General features: G+C 39.8%; 1 protein-coding gene across 1 annotated transcript; it reads left to right on the forward strand.

Annotated features, from left to right (window-relative positions):
- Positions 1-9,916: 9,916 nt before the first annotated feature.
- Positions 9,917-12,080, forward strand: LOC123969112 (somatostatin receptor type 5-like). The gene is made up of 2 exons (XM_046046210.1): positions 9,917-10,702; positions 11,352-12,080. The coding sequence occupies exons 1-2, from the start codon at positions 9,917-9,919 to the stop codon at positions 12,078-12,080; spliced, it is 1,515 nt and encodes a 504-aa protein (XP_045902166.1).
- Positions 12,081-12,558: the final 478 nt, after the last annotated feature.

Genomic DNA, 12,558 nt, shown 5'->3' on the forward strand with positions numbered 1-12,558 from the left:
GTACCACACTCTTCCCTGTCTCTGCTAGGCCTACAATAGCGTCCTTCCTCACAGCACTGGTACTAGAAGACCAGGGGTCTCTGTCTGTACTGATTCCAGCAACATCCGTTCACAGTATAGGATGTTAACATTGCAGAAAAATGTTTTCTCACAAACTGCTCTCAACATTGGAATACACATGAATAAAAAGAAGTCTGGTAAATGGCAGAAGTAGTAAGGATTATTTAACCATTTTAATTCTACTTCATTCTCCACCTTTATTTTAGTGTTTACTCACTAGCCTAGGCCTACTTCAATCTGCTCTCTTTGCTTTCAGTTAATATTCCCACACAAGCAAGCACATACACCTCTGCTGCAAACACAGTGGCTTGCTCTACCTCTTTCTTTTTCTCTCTCCCTGTATTTGTCAGCCCTGTTGACTTTCTCCATTAGCAGTGGGATGTTTATTAAGTGACCAAAATTACACTGATTTCCATCCGCGATTACATTTTCAGCCGCAGGTGCATGGAGGAGGCTTGTTAATGAGGAAGCCTATCGAAACCGAAACCAACGTTGTACCCAGATACATCAGCACTGCCGTGTTCGCTTTACCTGGTCTGTACTTGTAAAATATCCACTGTGTCTGCGTCTTACAACGTAATACACTGAACAAAATTATAAATGCAACACTTTTTTTTTTGCCCCCATTCATCATGAGCTGAACTCAAAGATCTAAGAATTTCTCTATGTACACAAAAGGCCTCAAATATTGTTCGCAAATCTGTCAAAGTCTGTGTTAGTGAGCACTTCTCCTTTGCCAAGATAACTCATCCACCTCACAGGTGTAGCATATCAAGATGCTGATCAGACCTTAGGCTGGCCATAATAAAAGGCCACTCGAAAATGTGTAGTTTCACTGTATTGGAGGGGTCAGTAGCTGGTGTGACCACCATTTGCCTCACGCAGTGCAACACATCTCCTTTGCATACAGTTGATCAGGTTGTTGATTGTGGCCTGTGGAATGTTGGTCCACTCCTCTTCAATGGCTGTGCAAAGTTGCAGTAAGGTCGAGACCCCGATGAGGATGAGGAGCATGCAGATGAGCTTGCCTGAGACGGTTCCTGACAGTTTGTGCAGAAATTCTTTGGTTATGCAAAGCGACTGTCGCAGCAGCTGTCTGGGTGGCTGGTCTCAGATGATCTTAGAGGTGAAAATGCTGGATGTGGAGGTTCTGGGCTGGTGTGGTTACACGTGGTCTGCGGTTGTGAGGCCGGTTGGATGTACTGCCAAATTCTCTGAAACACCTTTGGAGACGGCTTATGGTAGAGAAATTAACATTCAATCTCCGGGCAACAGCTCTGGTGGACATTCCTGCAGTCTGCATGCCAATTGCACTCTCCCCCAAAACTTGCGACATCTGTGGCATTGTGCTGTGTAATGGAACTGCACATTTTCGAGTGGCCTTTTATTGTGGCCAGCCTAAGGCACACCTGTGCAATACCAATGCTGTCTGATCAGCATCTTGATATGACACACCTGTGAGGTGGATGGATTATCTCGGCTTCTTTGGTATTTGAGTTCAGCTCATGATGAATGGGGGCAAAAACAAAAGTGCATCTCTCTCAGTATTTCTCTGCAAAATACTTGCCGTTGTCTTACCTGAGCGGCCCGCCCCAAGTAAAGCCTAGTCTATGTCTGTCTATTTCTGTCCCAAGAGTCAAAACTAAACATGGAGAAGCAGCATTCAGTTTTTATGCTCTATATATCTGGATCAAACTCCCAGAAAACTGAAAGTCTGCTGAAACTCTCAGTTCTTTCAAATCAAGACTGAAGACTTTTCTTTTCACTACTGCCTTTAATTAAATCAAATTTAAAGCTGCAGATTGATAACTTATACTGCACCGTAAACTTTACCTGTCCTGTTTTCTTTTTCTTTGTTATTTAGATTTTCCGGGCAACAGGACCGAGTAGAATTACAATGGTTAGAGTCCCTATTTTCTCCACTGTCAGGGCCCGCTGTCAACCGCTTTTACGAGAGTTTGTATTGTAGCGTGGACAGTCTGGATTTACAGTGACGACTGTATCTAAGGAAGGGTCCCCTTAGGGTTAGAGTCCCTAAGTGTTAAAAAAAAATCAATAAAAAAATACAAATAAAGGATAGAGTGGGAGATGGCCAATCAAAGGAGTAAAATAAGCAAAGGTAAGAGACCTAAAGGTTGTTTTTTCACCAAAAAGTAAAATGAGGTGAGATGAGTATAGAGAGAAGGAAAGGGAGAAGGGAAAAGGGAGAGAAGAGAAGAAACAAGTCTCAGCCAAAGGAGAGGTGAGAAAAGAGGAGAGGAAACAAGGAGAATTGAGAGAGGTTGGAACATAAGAAAGAAGAAGAATGGATATTGTTTGAGGAGAAGAGGAGAGGAAAGGGAGAAGATACAAGAGGAAAGAACAAAGGGGAGAGAGGAAAGGAGAGCATAAAAATGAAGAAAATGCATTTCCAATGACTGATGTAAAAACCTCTATGCCCCCCACCTGATAAGAAACACACTCAGCACATACTGTATATCCAGTATCTGACATTTTCTCTTCTTTTCATCAGTTTGCACTTAGTGAAGTCTTATTGCTAAATGAATCTATTAACAGTCAAGTTACAAAAATAATCCAACTGCTCATGTCCTTCTCTTTCACTCTCTGTATCTGTCTGGGGAAATACAGGAGCTTGTTATTTAATTGGTAAGCATCCACTCCAATACAGCTTTTAAGGCTTTTTTCTCTATTCTGTTCATCTGGCCTGTAATTACATGCATTTGTTTGGACTACATGTGTTCTGCACGCTGTGTGGGAAGAGGCGTTAATAGCTAACATTGTGGGACTTTGTCATCACACGACAACACAACATAAATACATTCAGATATATACAAACACATTTTCCCATCCTAAATATCCACTATGTTCTCTGTGGGAGCTGCAAACTCTATCATCTTTTATCTCTAATCCTGCACTTGGGGCAAAATGGATAATTTGAATGTGTGTATGGAGCATGTTAATTTGTGTATGTATATTTATCTTTGTTTGTATGCATATGTGTGGTTTGGAAAAGGCAAACCACATTGTGCGTTTGTGTTTGCACGTGTGCACAGGCATGACAGGCTTGTAGGAGTATTGATCAAACTCAGGCTAATCTGTGAGCTCTTGTCAGTCTTTTTAATGAAAAGTGTGGAGGCGGCGATATAGACCTGATCCAACCCTGCAAATCTGTTAATTGAACAGCAGTGGAGGAAGTAGACTCCCGTGGGGAATACGACTGATGGATTGTCAATTTGCTGATGGTGTATCTCTCTTCCTCTTTCTTGTTCTGAAGTGGAATTATTTGGAGTGAAAATGTATTATCTATCTGAAAATCTGTTATTTATACCCAACTAAATTTACTTATACAAAACATGTACCACTTTCTAATAATTCAGCTTTTAACCACACTTAGAATCAACAGTCGTTCTACCAGCTCAGTAAGGCATGTATTTAAGCTAAATGTTCATATCAGCATGCTGACACGCTCTCAATGATGACATGGTTCACCATGTACATGATGTTGTAGTACAGCATGTTAGCATGTTAACATTTGTTGCAAGCTGAGGCAGATGGGAATGTTATTAGCTTTGCAGGTATTTGGTCATCAACCAAAGTGTTCAACAAAAGCAATGTTGACTTGATGATGCCACTAAGGGATCACCAAATCTATAACAATCTATCATTAAGGGGGACATGATTGAACCAAAATCTATACCAATCCATTCAGTAGTTTTAAAAAAAAAGCCTCCAAAGATGTCGAGCCCATGATGGTACTAGAGGAAAGCACCGTGCATACCTAATTTTGTGCCAATGCATATTGTACAGGTTGGGATATTTCACAGTGTAAGTTAAAACTTTGTTGTCAACCTCATGGTGGCACTATAGCAAAAGTCAGGGAATCATCAAAGTAAGGATCATTCATCCTAATAATAAGATAAGTCAAATTTTCAAAAAGTTCAGTGATTGGTCAAAATTGCAAGTCGTGCTGAATTCACCGGGATTTAGTGAATTTGTGGTAATAGTTTTGATCGCGACATCGCAAAATAAATCAGATTCTGATTCTGACTGTTTATTGAAGTTATTTTTGGGAGTTGGAAAACTAATTTTCTTTTTATTCCCAATTCATCCTGGTCTGAAAAAAAAACAAAACAACAAAACATATTGCCTCTTGTGAAAGCATAAATGTTACATCATGTTAGTAGCAAACACCAGCAGTTTATTTAATATAGATAGAGTGTGTTTCATACTACAGTGTGTCAATGCTTATACAGTATGTGTGTGTGTGTGTGTGTGTGTGTGTGTGTGTGTGTGTGTGTGTGTGTGTGTGTGTGTTTTGAAGGATAGGGGCGCTGCCATGTGTGGAGGTGGTGGATTTGTGTCCTGTAGCCTCAGATATACAGTACTTAATCAGGTGTATGTGTGTACATGAAGTAAAGGTGGAGAGATCTCTATTAATGTAAATTAATATAATATATTCCTCCAGGCTCAGTATTATTGTAATGGCAGCTCTTGAGGTGACAAAGCATTACATTTCACCTGAATATTTGTTAAAATGTAAATTCATTGTAAATGTCATGTATTGTAAAGGTCTCCAAAAGGGACCAACTTTTAATCACAAACCAGATGGAGTGTAAAACAAACTAAAACCTAAAATACAAGATATTGCCAATATGATGTCTATTTGAGCAATCAGTATGAATTCATTTGACTGGCATTTGTTTTAAATGTGACCTTGTTGTCCTCCGATCACAACAGCATGTTGTTGTACTAATGTGATAATTGCTGACGTATTATGAGTTATTATTGACGATGAAGGAGCTCTTCACCCCAGCATCAACCATGTAGTCATGGATAGGCTTCTCATACACAGACAGACTCACTGTCTACTGTCAATATAACCGTATTGACTGCTTTCAGAAAATGCAACAGTTGAAATTAAAGCTCAATACCTGACATGCTTGACAAAAATATGAACTACAAATGTATTGTTTTCAGACTGTCCTCCCCCCAAAATATGGCCGTATAGGTTATAGGTCTGAGCAAGCAGCATTTTACCCTATTCTGTTGTTTGGTGATGATCAAAGGATCAAATCCTAATCCCCTGTAGGCTTTAAAGTAGGCTCTGAAAAGTGAGTGTACCTTGATTATTCGCACAGAATGGCGACTGAAGCAAGCTTGAATTCAGTGAATTCCAATAGAGCTGGAGAAGTGGATTATCCTCCAGGAGTGGCAGTCATGGTGTCCAGTCTCGTCAATACAGGCACTTTTGCTTTTTGCCGAGGCATAAAAAATTGCACTGTGAGCACACACACACACACACACACACACACACACACCTACAGTGTGTTTTTAGGATAACAACCATCTGTGTTGAGTGACGGAGCATAAAACGAGCTTTAGTGTCTTTACTCCCTGACTATGATTGTCACTTTTTAAAAATTTTTAATTTAAAAATAAATGAACAAACACGTTATTTGCTTTAGCTAATTCAAAGGTGAAGCACAAAGCCTATCCTCAAAAATGTTTGGCTGAAGTCACACAGATTGACTAATTGACCAGAAGAGTTCTGTCTGATATTTAGCAACAACCAGGTGTACTCCCTTTGCTTGCTTTTTTTTTTTTTATCTTTCACTTTGAATGAAATGTTTGGCTGGCCTACCTCCTTGCCTACCTACCTACTTACCTACCTGCATGCATTCTGCCCCCCTGAAAGGAAGGGGTGGGATTTTTTCAGTTGGATACTTTCAAAATCTAGCTGTCTCTTGCCAGTCTCTCCAACGTTGCCTCCCCTAGCTTTAAATCATACAAGGCAGAAGATTAAAAGCACGCAATTTAGGAGTTCCAGACAATTTTTAAAACCACTTGATGTTACATAACATCACATTACTTTATGTTAAATTAAAACATCTTCTGACTTTGGTACCATATAGTGGTAGTATTACAACAGACATTGTGGCAGACAGGAATACATGCTGCCACCCCCCCTCAGTGGAACTTCAGAGTTCTGTGATTGTCCTCCGTGAGCTTGTCCCCTTTTACATTACACTTTTGATCCATTGTTAATATAAAATTATTGATTAGTGCAGCTTCAAGGCTATATAAACTTGTTAAGAAGAATTGTGGAGTTCTGGAGGAACATAAGACTTTTAATAATAAGACATTTGAAATGTTGCATCCATTAGATTAGATGTTCATTTTAAACATTAAGATTAACAACAACTCTTACTCTGTCTTCTCCCTTTTTAACCAACACTTGAGTTTTAGTTTATCCAAATGTCTCTGATAGGACAGTTCTGGCTATGTAAGACTAACAAAAAGAAACATCACAATATGTATTAGTAACTCAGGATCACAGGAAGTCATTATATGATGACAAAAAGAATAATTTTTGGCCAGGTAAAGATATGATTAATCAAGACTGGGGTAGTTAATGAGCAGATGTAGCTTCTGGCTTAAATAAATATACTGATAATGTAGACTGAGTAATGTGGACTTTTAATTAAGCAAAAACAGCAACAGAAAAAAAAATGAACTTGCGTCAATCCTTTAATAATAGGAACCTAATCACATCAAAGTTTCATTGATATATCAAGCTACAGTATCTGCACTTAGCAGATCCACAAAGGAAACAGATTGTATACACACATGCCCTAATGACACACATGCACACTCTCACACAAAGCTCAGTGTATGTCATTGTTGCCATTGTATGTGGATGTAAAGACCACTGGCTCTTCAATCGGCATTCATTTAGACTCTTGTTTATCTTGTTCATTTGCTCTGGGCAAGGCCTTTTGGGCCTTGTCTTGACCTCTTGATTTCCATAGCAACATCTCCCATAGAATAGCAGACAAAAGAAGTGATGCCTTCTGGGAAGAAAGATTGTCTGTCTGCTCTCATTGTGTGTGTTAGAGATTAGAATGGGAGGCTATTGTGCTGCACAACCTGAAAATCAGCAGCACATAATGTGTGTGATTATATGAGTCTGCAGGTGTGAATTGGAGTTCTCTTCTTTGTTAGGACATTTAGTGAAAATATATATATATAAGTTTTTTTACTATAATTTGTGCCCTTTTATGTACCTGTAATCACATAGGAATCAGAAAAAGATATAATATCTTGCAAATTCTAGTTCTAATTATATGTTCATGTAACCATTCAAGGTGGTAATTTCCCGCTTCCAGATTAGGCCAGCTGGTCCAGTGATTCAATTTGTTGATTATCTCGATCCTCCAGAATGACATTGTTATGATTTATGATCTGTAGAAATCCACAGCTTGCTTTTTAGATATATATATATATATATATATAGTCAAAACCTGATATCCTTAAGTTTAATATATCACTGTAAGAGTCACAAATCTAGATTAAGGCTTCAAATTGCTCCTGATGGCAGGCTAGTGGCTGCTGAGTGTGTGTGAATGGATGAATGAGAGGCAAAATTGCACTTTATGTGGTAAGGTAAAAATTCTAGAAAAAGCTACATAAATGCAGTCCATTTACTTGAATTCATCCATCTGCTATACAAAATTCGATCAACCTTTTTAGTTAATTGTCAGTGTCCAGATTGAGCAATGTATTCCAAGTAGTGTGCAGTAAAACCACCTTCACTCTGTGACAATATTGATTAGAGTACTTTCTATACTTCTCTAAAAAAGTATTGCTGTAGAGCTCCATTCATGTTGACTGAAGACAATGCATTGATTAATATCTTCTTCTAATGTATTGGGAGCTTTTAGCTTCACACGTACCGTGAGCACGACACGTACCATGTTGTCAAACATAATATTTTGTTCTTGATATAAATCAGGTTTTAAAAGTGCAAAAATCGAGTGTGTGTACTTATGCTTATATTTTTAGGTATGAAGTGGCTCAGGTCATCTCACAGCTGCACAGCACATACTAGCCTCTAAAATTTACATTCAATAATTGAGGCCCTGACCTCTGGTTATTGGCTGGTTACATTCAGCATTGAAAGAAAATCTCTATCCCACAAGAGCAATTAGGAAGATTTGTATGCCGAAGAAAATAAGACAAAGATGAATAAATAAATAATAAATAAAGATGACTTTGAGGCGGTGATATTTCTTTCCCTAGCTGACATTTTGTCAGATAATCAAATACCTATTTGTTTCCATTTATACTTGTTCCATTTTTTTGTTGCAATATTGAAATGTACTGCACAAAGGGCCAGATTTACTAACATCTTGAATAAAGAGTGCTAAATTGCGTGTGCATTCTAAAGTATTGCATCTGTAATTGTAGTACCTGTTATGGGTGATTAACTAAGAATTATAGCATAGATGACAACTGTGCAAACACAACGGAAGTGGCAGTATTTAAATGAGGGTTTTGCGTGTTTAATGGTTTCTGCCATGGAGAGCTGGGAGGGAAAGCAGCCACTGAGTAAAAATCTTGGTTTGTTTCATTCATTCCAGCTCTACAACATAATTTCCTGGTGATATCAAGTTTGCACACATTTTTACTCACGCAAACCTTTAGTAAATCTGGTCCAAAAAGGGTGTAACAAAAATGACACCGGTTCTTTAACTGAGCACACTGTACAATAGACCCCCTTGTTTTTTGATGTAGTTAATATCTTTGACTTTATTTTGTCCCTCAGAATTTCTGCCTGTATCCTGTAGAACTGTAAATTATTCTTCCTTCCTTTTCCCCTCTACTCTTCCATCATCCTCGCATCCGCATTAATGCATTTAAGTTAAGGTTGTGGAGTACATCCCTCTGTTATTTTTTCTGCATAGGTCAGTGCATTTTGTTCCTAACAGAGCACCAATTATTAGCCATCAGTCTGAAGGATGGGGGTGTGCCTGCGTGTGGCAGTGTAGTTATTAAGAAGCCAGGATGGCTTCATAAACAAGTCTTGTACTAATAGGACTAAACACGTAATGTTTTTGTGGTGCAAGCTTGTTTTTGTTGTGACGGAAGGAGGGTTGTTAAGTTGATTAATAATTTGGTATTCTATAAGTCACTGAGATAGGACCAAACTTTTTTAACTTTTGACTGTTGTCCAGTGTTGTTTATGCTTTGTTTCTTATTTATTACGTGTTATGGAATAGTTTAATATTGTGGTAAATGAGCTTATTTACTTTTTTGCAGAGCGGTAAATAATACTGTTAGTTCTATACCACTCTCATATCTGTGCGTTAAATATGGAGCTGGAGCTGGGAGACAATTAGCTTAGCTTACCGCAGAAACAGGGGAAAACAGCCAGTCTGGCTCTGTCATTAAAAAAAACTTTATTAAAGAGTTGACAGTAGAGAGATGAAAGAAAGGGGGCAAGAGAGAAATGAGACAACCAATGACCACCATTTTTCTACGCATCTAACATGTTAAATAGTAAGCTTTAGAGGTGCTGATAGGCGGATATCTGAACAAAGCTGGGCTAGTTGTTTTCCCACTTCCACTCTAGTTTTATATTGAATGGACAGATATGGGAGTGGTATCTTCTCATCTAAAGGCATATTCACATCACAGCAAGGTTATTGTGCTGCGCGTTTGTTGGTGCAGTACTTACCACTATACCATAATAAATCAACTTAGCTACAATGCTAATATTGTGAGACTCAAACAGTGTTTTTTGTGCACTGGCTCACTGTGAGCATCCACGCAGAGCTGTCGCAATGCACCGCATACACATTCACGAATTGCAAAGTATTTGTAATAGCTGTTTTCTAACAATAATCTCAATACACTGTAACTCTTGGCAACAACTTATTAATTATTAAGGTTTAGACATGCAGTCCTAATTTTTGAAATGTGCTATTTTAACTAACTTTACTTTGCCTTGTAGGGCCACTGACCTGTCACATAGGATCTTATCTACTTCAGTAGCCTCATATTCCTTAATGCCTCCATGGAGCTTATCCAGGCCACCCAGGTTTCCTTGCTGCCTCAGGAAGGCCTTACAGCTACCTGGAGTAACAACTCCATTCCCCCCTACTCCAATTTCCTGCTCCTCTCCACTCCTTCTGAACCGCTTCTCGACTTCATCCCAAATGATGGCTCTTTCCTCTTAAACAGCACCAGGCAGAACGGCACCAAATCTGAAGCTGAATCCCTCCCTGGCCTGGCTGGAATCTTCATCCCTCTTATCTATGGGATAGTCTGTGTTGTTGGTCTCGTGGGCAACACTCTAGTCATCCATGTTATTGTGAACTACACCAAGAATGAGTCCGTCACCAACATCTATATCCTCAACTTAGCCATTGCAGACGAGCTCTTCATGCTTGGCCTGCCTTTCTTGGCGGTGCAAAATGCTCTGCTCTCTTGGCCCTTTGGGTCTCTAATGTGCCGTGTGGTCATGACAGTGGACGCCATCAACCAGTTTACCAGCATCTTCTGCCTGACTGTGATGTCAGTGGACCGCTACCTGGCTGTGGTGCACCCCATCCGCTCCTTCTGGTGGCGGCGCCCCCGTGTGGCCAAGGCCATCAGTGCCACAGTTTGGGCAGGGTCCTTTGTGGTGGTGCTGCCGGTGGTGGTGTTTGCCGACGTGCTGAAGGATGATGGGAACTGCAGCATCGTGTGGCCTGAGCCAGCAGAAGTGTGGAAGACGTCTTTCATCGTGTACACGTGCACCATGGGCTTCTTCTGCCCCCTGCTGGTCATCTGCATGTGCTACCTGCTGATCGTCATCAAGGTACAACATTTACAGTAACACAGATATGTTTTGTTAAGATAGAGTTGAGAAGTGGGAGGAGCTGCCAGTTCCATAAATGTTTTTCCCCCTTTTGTATTGCCAATTGAGCGTTTCCTTTAACGATATCTTCATTGTTACTTAATATAGAAACACATAACTCTCCTGGATAATGTAACAACCATTTTTATGTTATGACTACGAATTTTAATACTTTGTACCTTCGACTTTTGTATTATTCCACCAGGAGAGTCTCATGTCCATCCAAGCTGTAGAAGTGCTCCAACTGTGAGTCACATAACATTCTCTATGGGAAAATTAAATTGTACTTTTACTTCCAGGGGTGCCTAAAATAAGTCCTCCCACTTTGTTGCATTATTTTTAAGTCAGAGATATTTTTGCAATATTTTGCTTGGCTCCAGCCTTTACCCCCCGGCATTGGATAAGCGATGGTTGTACAATACTTAAGATAATCCACCCACCTCACTGTCAGCAGTTACCTTACAAACTATTTCTTATTAGGTTGGCAGCAGAAATCTCAGGTGAGGATAACTCTGTAACTGAGATTTTTATTTGGGTAAGCTGACCCATTGCTAGTAAATGTATGTGTTTAAATAAGACAGGTAAAAGTTGTTTATCTTTCCTTCTAAAGGTGCGCAGTGTTGGAAAACGGGCACAGGCCACGTCGTCTCGGCGCAGGAAGTCAGAACGTAAAATCACCAGGATGGTGGTTGTTGTGGTGGCAGTGTTTGTCCTTTGCTGGCTACCATTCTATGCTCTAAATATAGTCAACCTCTTGGTGGTCCTGCCCGGGGACTTCAGGGGGCTCTACTTTTTTGTTGTTGTGCTGTCATATGCAAACAGTTGTGCCAACCCCATACTGTACGGATTTCTGTCTGACAACTTCAAGAGAGGCTTCAGGAAGGCTCTGTGTGGCACTTCACATAGGGTGAAGAACAACGACAGGGCTTGCACTGAGGTACAGAGGCCAACAGAGGAGTGGGGCGGCATTGTGCTCCAAGTACAAAAAAGTGAAGGAGTCGCTGTTGTGCATCGGAAAAACTGTGGTGAAAAAAAAGAGGAGGAGGAGGAAATCAATGGAACAGAAGGGGCCATGCAGATGAGTGAAATATGCAAAAGGTCACAAAATGGTAACCACAGTGGAGTAACAGAGGGCGTGAGCCCCCAGGTCATGCAGAGGAGTAAGTCAGAGCTGGAACACTCTGGTCAGACAGCCACAAATGGAGAACCGGCTGGGAAGGGCCCAGGCTTTGATAGTGCTGAGGCAGCATCCCCTATAGCCAGTAAAAGTAGAAACAGCAGGTCACAACCTGAAGAATTCCTGGACAAAAACAATGTGCTTGAAATCAGCTATCTGTGACAGATGCCATGTTTTCAGTGGATTTTGGTACATGCCATTTAAAGTGTATTCTAAATGGCTGTAAATATCAAAAATAACTGTGGATTACAGATTACAATCTCAATGTTAGATCATGTGGTGTGCCAATCTTTGAAGCTGGGGTGAGATCTTTTTTCTTGGCTGAAATAGCAATTCGCATGATGTCATAGACTGCCGAATTCAATGCAATTGATTTTGCCATGGTGCAAAAATATAAAAATAATGTAAGTTTTACAAAATATAAAAGCAGTCTTGATGTTAACCATTTTGAATCACAACCAATGGAAACCTAAAAGATAGGAAGAACAAATTTAAATATCTGAAACGGTTGGAAAAACACAATGCCTTGGAAAATGGCTGCAATTATTATAAGGACTGTATGCAATTACTGTTGCAGAATACACGCAGAAACACAATGAATGAACGTTCAAGAGTTACCATTTATTCTTGAGATTTATAT

Source organism: Micropterus dolomieu, linkage group LG04, assembly GCF_021292245.1.
Source record: "Micropterus dolomieu isolate WLL.071019.BEF.003 ecotype Adirondacks linkage group LG04, ASM2129224v1, whole genome shotgun sequence".
In the NCBI taxonomy this organism is placed as follows: Eukaryota; Metazoa; Chordata; class Actinopteri; order Centrarchiformes; family Centrarchidae; genus Micropterus; species Micropterus dolomieu.

Bases quoted from the DNA above. Each gene is read 5' to 3' on its own strand.
- LOC123969112 (XM_046046210.1), top strand. From the start codon at position 9,917: ATGGAGCTTATCCAGGCCACCCAGGTTTCCTTGCTGCCTCAGGAAGGC. The intron at 10,703-11,351 runs GTACAACATTTA...TTCCTTCTAAAG, and splicing joins ACCTGCTGATCGTCATCAAG to GTGCGCAGTGTTGGAAAACG.